Raw genomic sequence first — 13961 nt, 5'->3', positions numbered from 1 at the left:
AGGCCCTAACCAGTCTATGTCACTGAGGGGACCGGCCGTGCGCGGCTTTAGGCGCGCGTTAAACTTTGGAGTCTATATTCTGCCATAGACCAGGAATTGCGCGATCGGAGGGTAGAGGGCAGGGTCAACGCAACAAGCTCCGCTCGGCGGGGCTCTGTCCTTGTGAATCCCGCCATTCAAAAAGGTTCGTTTTTTTGCATAAAAAACGGTCCCTCAAACAGAGTAGCTTTATTCATTGACACAGTACATATACACGCCAGCATACATATTCATTTTCACAATACACGTGAGATAGTAAGTAAATCGTATATCGCCGCGGGGAAGTCTCCGACTTCCTGCGGCGCTGTAATGACTCCCCGAAAGACTGCCAGACCGGGACAGAACCCAGACCCCTGAGGCCCGGTCGGAGGGGCGTGGGCACACCAGTGGTGACCGCTCCGGTACCGGGAGCCAGGGACGGTGACCAGTGACCACCCCTCGGAGGTTACTGACGAGATCCACAGAGCGTGCTTCCCGTAACGATGCGTCGAGCGTCCGCCGCTTCAGTGCAGGGCTGTTCATGGGTAGGATGACTACGGGGGTAGGTCGTGCTCGACGAGACTAATTGTCACGAGGCCAATACGCGATCAGAGAAGAGGGCGTCACGATATATTACGCTGCCATTCCCCGAACATTCGCGTGTTCAGAGGCCACTGATCTCTCCCATCCGATTCAATCGCTTCAATCTGAAGACATCTATCCGAAAAATAACGACCTCCTCGGCTGCGCGTAGCCTCGAGTCTCGGTCGGCCCATGGCGTCAATGTCCCGGACCTTAACCTCGCATATTCCACCGCAGCTCTCTGTCCACGACTGTCAACACCACATCTCGTTTCAACCCGCTGTTCCGGACCGAAAACCTCCACTCTCAGTCTGTCTGTCTATAGACGGCATCACCGCGAGCCAGCTGTCGTGCCACTCGAATACACCGCCTCAATGCGTCACTGACTCTAGTTGGATCACTTATCAACTATCACTCCAACCTGAGCATCCTCAGCCTCAGCAGTGTCGGTCATTATCGGCACTCATCACACAGAATAGCCTCCCGCTGTTCTTCATTCTCATCCCTCCGTGTCCTTCTGTGACCTGTCCACTCAGTGCTCTAATGTATTCACATCTGTCTTTATTCACGCCGCCGGTCCAACTGAGGAACTTCAATCGTCCAGAGCGCCACTGGCCAGGTCTGTCATGCGCGGGTAGCTGACCTTTTTCTGATCGAGCTGACCCTGCGCCCACAGTACCAGTTTCAGAAGTGTCTCCAGTCGGGTGGTCGGGTCGGCGGAGCTCTCCAGACGCAGAATGGCCGCGTTCAGCTCACTGGCCACCTGGTGACGAAACGGGACGAGTAAAAGAAGGTATAGCAAATCCTCAACTAGCTGTATGTGAAAGACATGTGCGGCAATTAACTGTTTGAAAACTAAAAACAAACAAGTCCGCCTATAAGTCTTTCAAGCAGCTCAGAAAAAAACTACTGCTTAACGCAACAAACTGATCTGGAGTCGCATGCCACTAATAAACATTTAGCTAATCACCCAAATTTCAGGTTCAAAAGAATCAGCTCAGACCGCCCTACATATTCCATCCGTTTCCACCTTCCACGTACCACCCGCCGTCCCCACATCCACCCGCCCACCTTCTGCCTGTGTGACGAATTGAGTAGGTCCCCGAACGGAGAGTTGGCCGGGTCCTCGAACGCCAGCAGCGCCAGCGTGCGCTCCAGCTCGGCCAGCACCTCAGTGTTCTCCTCTCCCCTCTCTGCCAGACTCTGCTGCGCGAACGCCAGTGCCTCCTCGATGCGTCCGGCGCGGATGAGCTCGATGAGGTGCTGCTGCTGCAGGTGGAAGTAGAGATAGCGGTCCGAGTCGAGCAGCTCCGGGTGCAGCTTGTTCACCACGTCCGTGGCGTCCGAGATGCGCCCCTCGCGGATCGCGTCACGGATCCTGGACGACGGGAGAAGTGGGAGGGAGTGTTAGCACTGCATCTGTCACATGGCTACCTCGCCTATGATTTTCTGTACAAAGCGACTCAGCTATTTGATGACCACTTATTTTCCGGTCACTCAGGCGAATAGAGCCGAAGATAATAACCAAAACGGTAGATATGTCATCAATTTTTCAGCCAATAGTGTGAGTGATTCTCGGCTGACAACAGCACAGCAGCTGAATGTGTACAGGCCTAATGACACCAAACCTTCCACTGAAATGAACTTGTAGTTTTGTTTTCACTCTCTATTGTACCTTCGTTTCCTTATCTGTTCCAAAAGACCTCTACATTATATTCTAGGATCTATCAGGCCAGCAGGCGGCGGCATGATGTCGACAAACATCGTCAGAACACCTGCTTACTTGATTCTGTCATCGAGCGAGGAGAGATTGACACCAGCTGATACGCCCGACTCCTGCGAAAACTTCTCTGCTGCGTCCTTAAAACCCTCTGAAAATACAACGGGGGAACACACTTCGTCAGTTATAGAGTAAAACGGAAACTGTTAGAACGCAAAAAAAAAAACGCTGCAACAGACGGTGGGGAGATATCTTAATTACTATTAGCTGGATGAATGAATAGTGAATGGACGAACGAACGAATAAATGTATGAATGACTAAATGGATGGACTCGTTTGATTTTCTAGGCATACAACATAACATCGAAGAACTGTAGACGACGGCTGACGATTCATTTTGTCATCTTACTTAGACTTAGTTCGTCGACTCCATCTAGTAGATGCAGGATCATTTATGATCGTCTTCCAATTAGGCTGGCTGTCATCGAACGTGCAACTGACTATCGCCAACATATCAGCAGTCAGCATGTCCGACCACGGACTAAGTACTATCTATTACAGGCGCTCATTGTACAACTGTGCGAGGAGGAAGCGGCGTCATCTCACCGGTGACGAGGTAGTTCATGATGAGCCGGTTCATGTCTGTGCGACTGACATGCAGCCGCTCCAGCCGGCCGGCCCACTCCTCCTTGGAGATGCCGCTGCCCTCCGCTCCGCCGTGCTTACTCATCCTGCTGTTCGAGGGCGAGGGGAGGGGGCAGAAGGCGGGACAGGTCACAGGCAGCCCGACGTCCCGCTAGCAAGGCCTGTCACGCTGCAGTCTTGCACGCGACTGGGAAGTGAGGTAGCGTTCAGCTTTTGGTTGCGATTGATCAGGGATGAAATAGTGTCTTCAACAATAGGACAAGGGCGATAAGCTGTCCAAAATTCATACAGTAAATGATTAGTATGCACATTTCTCTGATAGTCACACCACCAGCACAGTGCTAAACAGAGGATACTGGATCCATACACTAGGTATGAGTCAATTAGTGAGAAGCTAGAAATCATAAATCATTGCCCACAGCATGAACAAGAAGTTACAGTAACATAGCACATAGCTGCAGGTTTTTGAATAGGGTAATGCCAACAACGGATATACATTGATGATGATAAAAACACCCATGAAAGTCAGGAGAGCTAGCTTACAAGGGGTAAATTAAAGGAAATAGTTCACTTTCCTGAAATTAGTATTTTGCTATGGATTTATGTTTTTTTATGCTTAAAATGATCAGAAAATAAAACAAAACGTTTTTGTAAAAAGGATTATTTTCTATATTTTAGTATAAGAAGAACTATATTCTATATAAAACAATGTTTGACGCGGAAGCTTATTACGCGTTGACCAATCATATTGCGTAGGACAAACCCATCGGCTGTAAGCAGCATTCTGATTGGCTGACGATGACGTGACTGCATTCCTCAGCAAGGCACGCATTCCTCTGCAAGGCACTCTTTTCGGAACGAAAAATGGAATATCTTCGTCTAGGGTGATCGTTGGGCCGTAAAAGCTTCTGATTTGTGCTAGTCTCAGCACAAGCAACAAAACTGCTATTCCAGTTCCAAACCCCATGTTAAAAGTGAACTATTTCCTTTAACACCAAAATAAAGAAGGCATCTAAATAACATCATGTTCATCATAAAAACAAAACATAAATTTCGTTTTTCATGCAACATTAGACGCGTTTACATAGGGTTTGTTGCAAGCTTATATCTCCGTCCGTGATGTTGCAAAAGATGCCAATGGTGCTGAGCAATTTACAAAATGATCCCCTCTAAATATTTGAAGACCACTGCATCGAAATTATCGCCAAATTAACGAGCTAGAGCCTCGTCAAATATGCTATGTAAACCGGGTTATTATTGCCACAGCAGTGAGCAGTTTCTCATAACTTGATTTTTTTTTAAGAGGACTAATTAATGACTCACCTATTTCTTTCCATTGTAAAAATTCCTTCAGCAAAAGTGCAATAAATGCTGGTATTTAGGTAAATAGAAAGACACCAACTTCAGTGTGATGTTTTCCACATCAGTATCTGCTGAAGGAAATAAATTAATCAATATTAAGATGCAACTAAGACATGTTCAGTCAGGTTTCATAAAAATCCAGGCTTACTGATATTAGATAAATGCATAGAATGGCAGGGAAAGTGACTTCATTTAATAAAGGAATTATAGAAATTGGTAATGCTGACAAACAAATACATTACTCAGCCTGAATCATGTTATAAAAATATTTTGACACATATCATGGAATCATGCACTATATAGTTATTCTGAAAAAAATCTTGCTTCTGTATACATTGAGCAGGTGTAAGGGATCAGGGCATGTCTTCTACCCTTAAATATTTGAAATTCTTAGTGAAAATACTTCAGGGCAATCAGAAACTCCAAATTTTGGTGAGAAGCAGTAGTGGGATGATGTTCAGTAGCCCTCAGTAGAAGAATGTTGTTTTGATAGCAACAGCACTTAAATTTACAGGTTATGGGGTAGAGTAGCAACAGAAAGCCCAGGCCAGGCTGTTACTCACGGTACTTTGACAATCACTATTTGATGCTTCTGGCAAGGGAGGTCTGCATTTGATGGGGACTAACACAGCCAAATACATTGAGTGGAACAGACCATGTCCGTTTATGTGGGCACACTATGGCCAAACTTGGTTTTTGGGTTCTGTCATGGTCAAGAAACTTCAAATTACTGCATTCATTATCAGAAAATGTCTAAAATGTGGGCGCTGTTCGGTCCCATTTTTTATCAGCCAGCTGTGAGTATGCTGCTGTTTCTTGGCTCCTCATTGGTCAAATTCACATGGCCTATTCATTTGACCAATGAGAGGACACGAAGCACCAGCAATAACTTCCTTATATGGGAAAACCGACAGCATGCAGATAAAAACAGCAGGGGTTCAGAGTTCAGACTTCATATAACAGGCTGTACCTACTTGGGTAAGGCTGGGGCTGGTGTTTACTGTTTAGGCAGGCTTGAGGCAGGCTATTTGGTGCCTACCGACCGTGCCTACAGCATTATTACTTAGAGACAATTTTCAAGCATTAGTAATTAGACCAAAATAAGACAGCTAGTCCATTCAAACACACGAATAAAATATATGTAACAAAGAACTCGCTAAGAACATCGAAGCCAACAAGAAGCCAACGAAGTTCGCACCCAGTCGCACCATCGCATTATCACACATTTCGAGAGTACTGTTTATTGACGACCTCGATGTGCTTTCAGAGAGCGGTACCCACGCAAAAGTCGCCATTCATTTGCCCATTTGCGCTCGTGTGCACTATCAACATTGCAAGCGAAAAAGAATATAGACTTAAGTTTGGTATACTGTTTATTGATAAAAAGTAATTTTATATGACGTCACAAATAAAATAGCTGTTTTGTTATACAGCCTGGAAATGTTATCTGATCACATGCTTAATTTACTTTTCTGTCATAAAAAGCCTCCAAAAAACATCAATGTTGTCCTAGTCACACTTTTTGGTATATAGAATAAAAGCCCATTTAAGCAACAAACGCCAAGTCAGTGCATACTTTGTACCGACGTCAGCAAATTTACTGAAAAGATACCAAGCCTCATACAGCGTGAAGTTGTTCCATGCGTCGCATTTGTCGACCAGCACCGAGGGCCGACCGTCGTGCGCGGGGTAAATTGAAATAGGAATTGAAATAAGAGATTTTTCCAATTGGTATATTATCTTTTTAATTTTTGAATAAGTTTCTGGGAGGATTTAGCTTCGGACAAGCGTTTCCGGTTAAGAGGATTAATGAGTCATTTAAATGAAGGGTGCCAGAGCTAGAGGGCCTGCACATTCTGATTCACACTGACTCAGACTCCACTCAATTTTAAGATTTGCAATTAAGCATTGGTTTTATTTTCAATGAATAATTGCAGCGGTTTTTATTTATTCCTGCAGACAAAGCTAAAGCGACGCTAGCATTAGGGCCCATTGGTCTCCAATCTCCATTTTCGCTGTTTGGTTTCTGTTTGATGAATTCAGTTCCGTGTTTCATGTCATTAAGTTTGTCTCAATTCTTGTCACAAACAAACTGCTTGTAGGTACCTGATTGGTGATCGCTTCTGCGTTGCGGTGCAGTGATCGCTTCTGTCACCCTCTGTCACTCAAATCTATAAGTGAATTGAATCTCAATTGGTAGAGGAGATGTCACCCCAGATTAGATCATACTTTTGCACCCTATGCTCAAAACTGAATAAAAACCACACCATACATAATACATATTGTCTCCAAACCATACATCAACCTAGAAAATTGTTTGAAACATCATTAAATGCAAAAAATCAGGCACACTTCAAGCTGAAATAATGGGACCTAATCTAACCTGACTTAACCCTACCTACCTAACCTTACCTGACTCAATGTGTGGTTGGCTGTAACTTATAAATCTTTTATGTAAAGAGTATTGTAAATATAAATATATGGTCTCATTTTCGACCTTAGAAGGATGTGCTCTTTCTTTTCCTGTTTTTGTTTTGTGAGTTTTCATTTTTGAAATGGTGGAATTGGAGGAAATCACCTCACCCCATGATTCAGAACCTGAAAATGTTGACAATTCTTATTTTTAATATCATGTAACTGATGACCTGCTGAACAAAATTTAGATGAGCTGAATGATATTGCCTGCACAATCATCCTGGAAGGTCACTCATGGCCATAATGTATCTTATCTTTTGTTGGTTTAAGTTAAGCTCATGCCTTTGGCTGTTGTTCTTGTTTTATCATGACTAGCACTTTGTTTTACTGTTACATCGGTATGCTATATAGTATCAGAATCAGAATCAGAATCAGGATGTATTTCGTAACAAATCCATTAAATCATGGTTTTTCGTCGTCACACGTCATATTATTAAAACACGTATGTAGGTAGGACGTAGGTAGGTAGGCGCTACAGTACCAGTACAGTGCATGCATCTACAATCACATATCGTCACGTCCAAATGACTACTGCACAACGCGCAGATCACGGCGCTCGAACACCGCCGTGCTGGACGCGCAACAGATGGCGTCTCAGCCGGGACCTGAAGCCCCGAGCGTTCACGTCAAATGGCAGCCGGTTGTACTCCTGCACGCCACTGTAGCACAGACGGCGGCGACCTAGCTCCGTCCGTATTCTCGTTAGGGCGCGCTGCGAGGAGCCTCGTGTCTGGTATTGGTGCTCAGCGACTCCACCGATGCAACCAGCTACGCTCTCAGGTCTCCCCGTGGTTATCGCAGTGTGAACCAGGCACAGCCGGTGGTACATGACAAGGCTTGGCGCGTCTAGCCAGTTAAGTTGTCGAAACACATCAGATATGTGGTCATGTTTCCGCCTGCCGCTGACGACTCGAGCTCCAAAGTTCAACAGCTTTTGCACTCTATGGAGCTGCGTCGCGTTACACGTGCCGTACACTGAGATGCAATATCTGACAACAGACGTGACAAGGCCTTGCACGATGGTCATAAGAGTACTTTTTGGTATGGTGTGTTTGGCGTGCATTAAACCTACGAGAATGCCCGTACACTTCGCTGTAACATGGTCGACATGTGGCTGGAAATTTAAATGGCAGTCCATGATCACTCTTAAGTTTCGTACCACCCTGGAATCTGGCACGACGGTACCCAAGAAGTTCATCGCGACCGGCGGTAAGCCCCTCAGCATTCCAGGGGTTCCCATTACCAGTGCCTGCGTTTTGGCTGCGTTCAGCTTCATGCCGTGAGAGCAAAACCACGTGTATACACACTCGAGTGCGCGTTCCATGAGAGCGGTTATGCGCGGCAGGTCGCTTTTCTGGCCGCTGACGAGCAGTTGTGTATCGTCCGCAAACTGCACACTGCAAACTGCAAACTGCAGTGTCTACTGCCTGGTACCTAATCATATCCCTGAATGTTTCTTTTGCAGGACTTCAGCACCATGGACGACGACTGGGATGCTGAGGTTTCCAATGGTCCTGTCCAGCAGGCTCCCCAGTATCAGCCGCCAGCAGGTCCCCAGGTCTGGGTGGGCCGGGGCCGAGGTCAGGCCTGGGCACCTAAAGAGGCAGCTCCGGCATGGGGAGCACAGAACTCGGGACAAAGCTGGGGCGATCAGAACTCCAACCAGAGCTGGGGAGCTCCGAATGGCGCCCAGGAGGCCGGCGGATGGCGCGGCCGGGGCGGTGGCAGAGGCGGCCGCAGTGACGCGCCCAACTGGCGCGGCGGAGGTGGCGGCGGCGACGGGGGCGGCCGGCCGCCGCCGCAGCCGACTGGTCTCCACATGATGGTGAACTCCTCGGATGTGAGCCGCATCATCGGACGGGCTGGCTCCAACATCCGCGAACTGGAAAACAACTCCGGAGCCAAGATCAGGGTAAGTTCAACTTGTGCCTTACGGAGCAGACAGTCCGTGTAGCCTCGTCAGCGTCTCACTGCGTAACTGGACCGTTAGTTTTGCCAAGATACGAAACTGTCTATCGATTCTTTAAATGATTTATTTTTCCTCGTTCTTTCTTAGAGATATTTTTTGCAGATTTTTACGATCGTCTTTGTCTATCTGCCGATCTTGTAGCTTGATACATATCCCCCCCCCCCCCAATGGCAACATATGATGGTTCCCATATGATTCTCTCCCATCCTTCTCAGGTCATAAGGGACGCCGGCGGCCCTCACGAGGCGCGTGTCGACTTCAGCGGCGACCCCGAGTGCCAGGAGCGTGCCAAGCTTCTCGTCGAGCAGTTTCTCATCGACTTCGACGCGAACCCGCGCCCGGCCGGTCGCCGGCCTGGCCGCAGTCCGTCGCCGGTACCTCGCAAACCGTACTCTGGTGACACTTTGCTGCTGGGCGGCCCAGCGGCGCCGCCGGCTCCCACATTCAGCCTGAAGCTGGCCCTGGAGATGCAGGCCGAGGGCGACAAAGAACGCTGGAGCAAGCTGCCGCCGCTGCTCAAGGATTTCTACGAGGAGGATCCGACGGTGGCCACCATGCCGGAGGACGAGGTGGCTCAGCTGCGCGCTGAGATGAACGATGTTCACGTGAGCTGCGACGAGGGTGCTAAGAACGTGCGTTTCCTGAACCCGGTGAGCACGTTCGACCAGGCGTTTGCACCGTACCCGGAGATTCTGGACGAACTGAAGCGGGTGGGTTTCGAGAAGCCGACGCCGATCCAGTCGCAGGGCTGGCCGGTGCTGCTCTCCGGCCAGGATCTGATCGGCATCGCTCAGACGGGCTCCGGCAAGACGCTGGCCTTCCTGCTGCCGGCGCTGATCCACACGGACAGGCAGCCGGTGCCCCGCGAGGACCGCGGCGGGCCCAACGTGCTCGTCCTGGCGCCCACCCGCGAGCTGGCGCTCCAAACCGAGCGGGAGGTGCAGCGGTAAGCCAGCTGAAGGGGGAGGGGCGCACTTCGGCATTTGCTGACTGGCTGGGAGCTGTCTCATAAGTGCTGATCTTGAATTGTGCTAGATTTAGTGCATTTCATCATACGATGCAGTACCATGTCAACTAAACGTTATGTTCATGGTTCGAATTTTCTTGCAAGTTTGATATATTTGTATGCTTGAGCTAGTTACCTTGATTGATAATCGTTTATCTGAAATTCGTCCAAAGTCCCTCGCAGTGAGCGTAGGCTTTCCGCGACCGCCTGTCAATATTAGACTATTCAGTTTAAGTCAGTTTAGACTATGCTAGATTATGCTGACGGCCGCCGCCCCTTGCCAGGTACAACTACAAGGGTATCCGCAGCGTGTGCGTGTACGGCGGCGGCGACCGGCGACAACAGGTCAAGGCCGTCTGCAAGGGAGTCGAGATCATCATCGCCACACCGGGACGTCTGAACGACCTGGTGCAGGCTGGTACGTCGGTGCGCGGCGGCCCTCGCCGGGCGTCTGGGGTTTGGTCTGGGGTTTCAGTACTTCGAGAGTAGGGGTTGCCGTGCCACTAGGCTTTTACTCTGTTTTGGAGACTGACAGATAACGATCTGAACAATTCTACTTCCTTCAACCCACACCGCGTACGGACCTAGTTTGCTTGATTCGCCCGTGACTCTTCCTGTCTCTCCGAGGTGTCCAACTTATTTGCAGCTCACGTCTCAGGTTTTATCGACGTGACGTTTCCCCGCTTTCCTGTCATCAGTCTGCTAACGCCCATCTCTGCCCTCTGATTTCACTGTCGCAGCGTCCTGCCCTCGGTTTTAACCAGCATGGTTTTGGTAACCGTCCTCAGATCTCACTAATGCTACCTTCTGCCCTCTGGTTTCACTGAAGTTGCGTTAGTCTACCCTCAGGTGTCACTTATATGACGTGCATCCCTTCAGTTATGTTTCACTGATGCTACGTTCTACCCTCAGGTTTCACTGACGTGGCGTTCTACCCTCGGATTTCACTTATATGACGTGCGTGCCTTCAGTTACGTTTCACTGACGTGGCGTTCTACCGTCAGGTTTCATCGACGTCAGCTCGGTGACGTACCTGGTTCTGGACGAGGCCGACCGCATGCTCGACATGGGCTTCGAGCCGGAGATCCGGAAGGTGCTGCTGGACATTCGGCCCGACCGACAGACCGTCATGACCAGGTGAGTCGGCAGAGGGTGAGCGTTTCCACAGCGCGGTCGCTTTGGGGGAGGGCTGAAAGTTGCTCAATACGTAGGATGGCTGGCGTTGAAAACGAATGGTCGTGACAGGGCCTTGGTTGTGGCGCTCAACCGATTGATTCGCGATCTTTCACCCAGCATTGGTTGACTTTGACTTTCGTGAGGAATTCGTGATCGGGTGAGCTGATAAATCCTTGAATTTGAAGCTTGAACTGAGTTGGTAAATTTCTACCTCTGACCTGACCTTGCCCCCATAGACGCAACTCCTCTCCGCTTCTTTCGTGCTCCCCACGTGTTTTTGCTAGCCGCCTGTGACACGTGTTTCGTGCTGCGCAGCGCCACGTGGCCGATCGACGTGCGCCGAATCGCCGACAAATACATGTCGTCGCCAATCCATGTGGTGGTGGGCACACTGGACCTGAGAGCGTGTCGCACCGTCGAGCAGGTCGTGCTCTTCTGCAGAGACGAGGAGGAAAAGAAAGAGCGGGTGAGTGCGTGGTGCTCAATGCTCACCTCCTTCCTCTGCCCAGCGGATCGGGTGGTTATTGTTCAAGCACCCTGGCTTGGCGGTAAAGCTACATAACTCAGCTGAAGTAATATCGAGGGAACACAAAAGTCATAACTTGGTGTATTTTCGGCTTGTTTCCTGTTCTTTCACTACCTATTCTCTGACTGCCAGAATCGTATGGATGCACATGAATTTGCTGTGTTGTCTGTTGGTATCGACTATTCATTTATGCTTTATTTACAGTTAGTTATTTACAGTTAGTGTTTGATCTACTCTGTGTTCTTTAGTGCGTTTATGCAGCACATCATAATCTAACGCGCCTGTTCACAGCTGGACGAGTACCTGTACAATATGGGCCCCGAGGAGAAGATCATCGTGTTCTTCGGACGGAAGGCCAAGGCCAGTCAGCTGTCCATCGACTACGGTCAGTACAACCCGGTAGAGGTGCGGGCCAGTCGCGCTTAACCGGCTGGGAGTGATGGGAATTCGGATTAGACATACACAGGATCTTTTTTTCTTCCTTTTCATGCATTTTCAAGGTATGTATTTTGTTGACTGTAGCCTGATCTGCGTTTATTCTCCAGTGTTCACGTTCCATAACTCCAATCCTCACCTGTCATTGACCGTCATTTAAATTTTGATAGCTCTAACCTATCCGTCTACCTGGTCACTCGTCGAAAACGGATCTAAATATTTTAGTCCACGTCCAATCCCCCCCCCCCCCCAATAACCTCGTTCCACCCCCTCCCCCTCCTCAACAACCCTAATCACCCGTCTAAACCCCGCTTCCAACTACCCCTGGTCCAGTCCGACAAGCTAATTCCCCTGGGCGGCTGGTCCGACTGTGTTATAACCCAGCTCTACCGCCGCCCCTGCCTCCAGGTGTGAATGGTATCGACCTACAGTCGATTCACGGCGACCGGCCGCAAGAGGAGCGCGAAATCGCCATCGAAGACATGCAGACCGGATCGTGCCGCGTGCTGTTCGCCACAGACGTGGCCTCGCGCGGCATCGACATCCCGGATGTCACGTACGTAACTGAGAGAGGTGTGGCACGGAGTTGGATAAGAGTGACACGGAGTTGTATTAATAAGTGTCACAAAGAGTTACGGCTAGACGGGGAGCGTTATGGTCGATGTTGTTCGGTGGAGGCGGTTGTGATGGTTGTTATGTTTATAGTTTCGCACAGGATGTGTTCCATTATCTGCAGCCTGGTGGAGACTAGCGTGCGCTATGAGCGATAAGTCATGTGCTAGCGTTTAGATCACAAGCTAGTGTCATGGGTATTCGGATGTCATGCTACATCTCCTATCTAGACAACAGACTGGTGACATTGAACCACTTCCCCTCTCGGCAGACTCATCATCAACTTCGACTTCCCCCGTGAGATCGAGGACTACGTACATCGCGTGGGCCGGACGGGCCGCGCCGGCAAGTCGGGACGCGCCGTCACCCTGATGGTGCGCGAGGACTGGAGGCACGCTGCCGAGCTCATCGACATCCTGCAGAAAAACCAGGCGGTGAGCGACCCGGCACGAGATGGTGCAGTTGGAGGGAAGGGTTTGGTGCGGCGGTCTCGTGGGTACTCACCACTCACGGTTAGTTTTATGGCCGAGTACTATGAAACATAGGGTATGTTTGTTCGTGAAATACTGTCACAATGTTCGTGAGTCACGAGTTACGATCGTTTGTTCCTGCACGACGAGTCAACAAAAATAAACAGACGGGCTCCCAGGTGCAATTGTTATATCGATCAATAACTGTGTTTAACAGCCCGGGAGCCGGTGGTGTGTTCAGCTCGATCTTACTGCGCTCGTTGTCTCGCTGCTCTCTGCCGGACCGCGCTGACGCCCTGTTTCCGTTCTCAGGAGGTACCCGAGTGGCTGCAGGGCATGGCCGACCGGTTCGGTCGAATGAAGGAGCGCCGAGAGGCCGAGGGCGGCGGCGACCGGCGCGGACGCGGCGGGTTCGGCGGCCGCTCCGGTGGAGGCCGGTCGGGCGGCAGGGACCGGCGCGGCGGCGGCATGTTCTAGGCGGCGCCGCGAGCGAGCCGGGCTTTCATAATAGCCGATCTTGAATTCCACGCGCAGGGATTGAGAGAATGCTCGTGATGGTGTGTACAATGAGAGTCGATTGTTTTTTATTACATGTGATGAGCGTTCCTATGTGAGCCTCGCAAGCCAAGAATACATGTTACTTGTTTTTTACTCTGTGCCACGTGTGCTTGACGCGGATGTCCAATGGATTGTCAACGCTAGATCATTACAGACAGATACCTAGTTACAGACCGGATAGCTGGTCATCGCACAGTAAGGGTGGTGTTCTTAATGTTCCTACGCCACCATCTCTCATTGCTGGCTGCTAGTCAGAGATGAGAATAGTCGTTTCCTCTCGTCGTCCCCAGTTCTATGGAGGACTCCAGCCTTAGAAGTGGTTTGTAGTCTCCTCGTCAGGCGTCATTTTATAGCCAGGACGGTGTAGGTGCGCTTGACTCACAAGGGCACGAATGGAACCAGTAATT

The 13961-nt window shown here is 49.7% G+C and overlaps 2 protein-coding genes across 12 annotated transcripts; one reads left to right on the top strand and one right to left on the bottom strand.

The window, feature by feature from the left end:
• Nucleotides 1–213: 213 nt before the first annotated feature.
• LOC122364039 (glucose-induced degradation protein 8-A homolog) lies at nt 214–5627 on the bottom strand. 11 transcript variants are annotated; one of them, XM_043334057.1, is made up of 6 exons: nt 5609–5627; nt 4289–4395; nt 2927–3054; nt 2384–2471; nt 1672–1978; nt 214–1363 (listed from the first exon to the last, which is right to left on the bottom strand). In XM_043334057.1, exons 2-6 carry the CDS (start codon nt 4300–4302, stop codon nt 1193–1195), a joined length of 708 nt encoding a protein of 235 aa, XP_043189992.1. In that variant the 5' UTR covers nt 4303–4395; nt 5609–5627; the 3' UTR covers nt 214–1192. The 11 variants fall into 11 exon arrangements, with proteins under 11 accessions (XP_043189992.1, XP_043189990.1, XP_043189994.1 ...); XM_043334055.1 differs by lacking the exon at nt 5609–5627 and adding an exon at nt 5302–5556 and having other exon boundaries at nt 4289–4398; XM_043334059.1 differs by lacking the exon at nt 5609–5627 and adding an exon at nt 5485–5537.
• Nucleotides 5628–5900: 273 nt separating this feature from the next.
• Nucleotides 5901–13647, top strand: LOC122364038 (probable ATP-dependent RNA helicase DDX43). Its single transcript, XM_043334051.1, has 10 exons — nt 5901–6016; nt 8268–8714; nt 8987–9717; nt 10062–10195; nt 10782–10914; nt 11269–11419; nt 11771–11864; nt 12323–12470; nt 12798–12960; nt 13309–13647. The coding sequence occupies exons 2-10, from the start codon at nt 8280–8282 to the stop codon at nt 13471–13473; spliced, it is 2154 nt and encodes a 717-aa protein (XP_043189986.1). The 5' UTR covers nt 5901–6016; nt 8268–8279; the 3' UTR covers nt 13474–13647.
• Nucleotides 13648–13961: the final 314 nt, after the last annotated feature.

This window comes from Amphibalanus amphitrite, unplaced genomic scaffold (assembly GCF_019059575.1).
Source record: "Amphibalanus amphitrite isolate SeventyFive unplaced genomic scaffold, NRLGWU_Aamphi_draft 000653F_arrow, whole genome shotgun sequence".
Taxonomy (NCBI): domain Eukaryota; kingdom Metazoa; phylum Arthropoda; class Thecostraca; order Balanomorpha; family Balanidae; genus Amphibalanus; species Amphibalanus amphitrite.
The sequence above is the reverse complement of the archived record's forward strand: the minus strand, read 5'-3'. Positions and strand labels throughout refer to the sequence as shown.

Coding starts and splice junctions, on each gene's coding strand:
- LOC122364038 (XM_043334051.1), top strand. CDS start 8,280: ATGGACGACGACTGGGATGCTGAGGTTTCCAATGGTCCTGTCCAGCAG. Junction 10,915..11,268: donor CGACAGACCGTCATGACCAG/GTGAGTCGGCAG, acceptor CGTGCTGCGCAG/CGCCACGTGGCCGATCGACG. Junction 11,865..12,322: donor TCAGCTGTCCATCGACTACG/GTCAGTACAACC, acceptor CCCTGCCTCCAG/GTGTGAATGGTATCGACCTA.
- LOC122364039 (XM_043334057.1), bottom strand. Junction 2,472..2,926: donor CATGAACTACCTCGTCACCG/GTGAGATGACGC, acceptor TTGTATTTTCAG/AGGGTTTTAAGGACGCAGCA. Junction 1,979..2,383: donor TCGCTCGATGACAGAATCAA/GTAAGCAGGTGT, acceptor CCCGTCGTCCAG/GATCCGTGACGCGATCCGCG.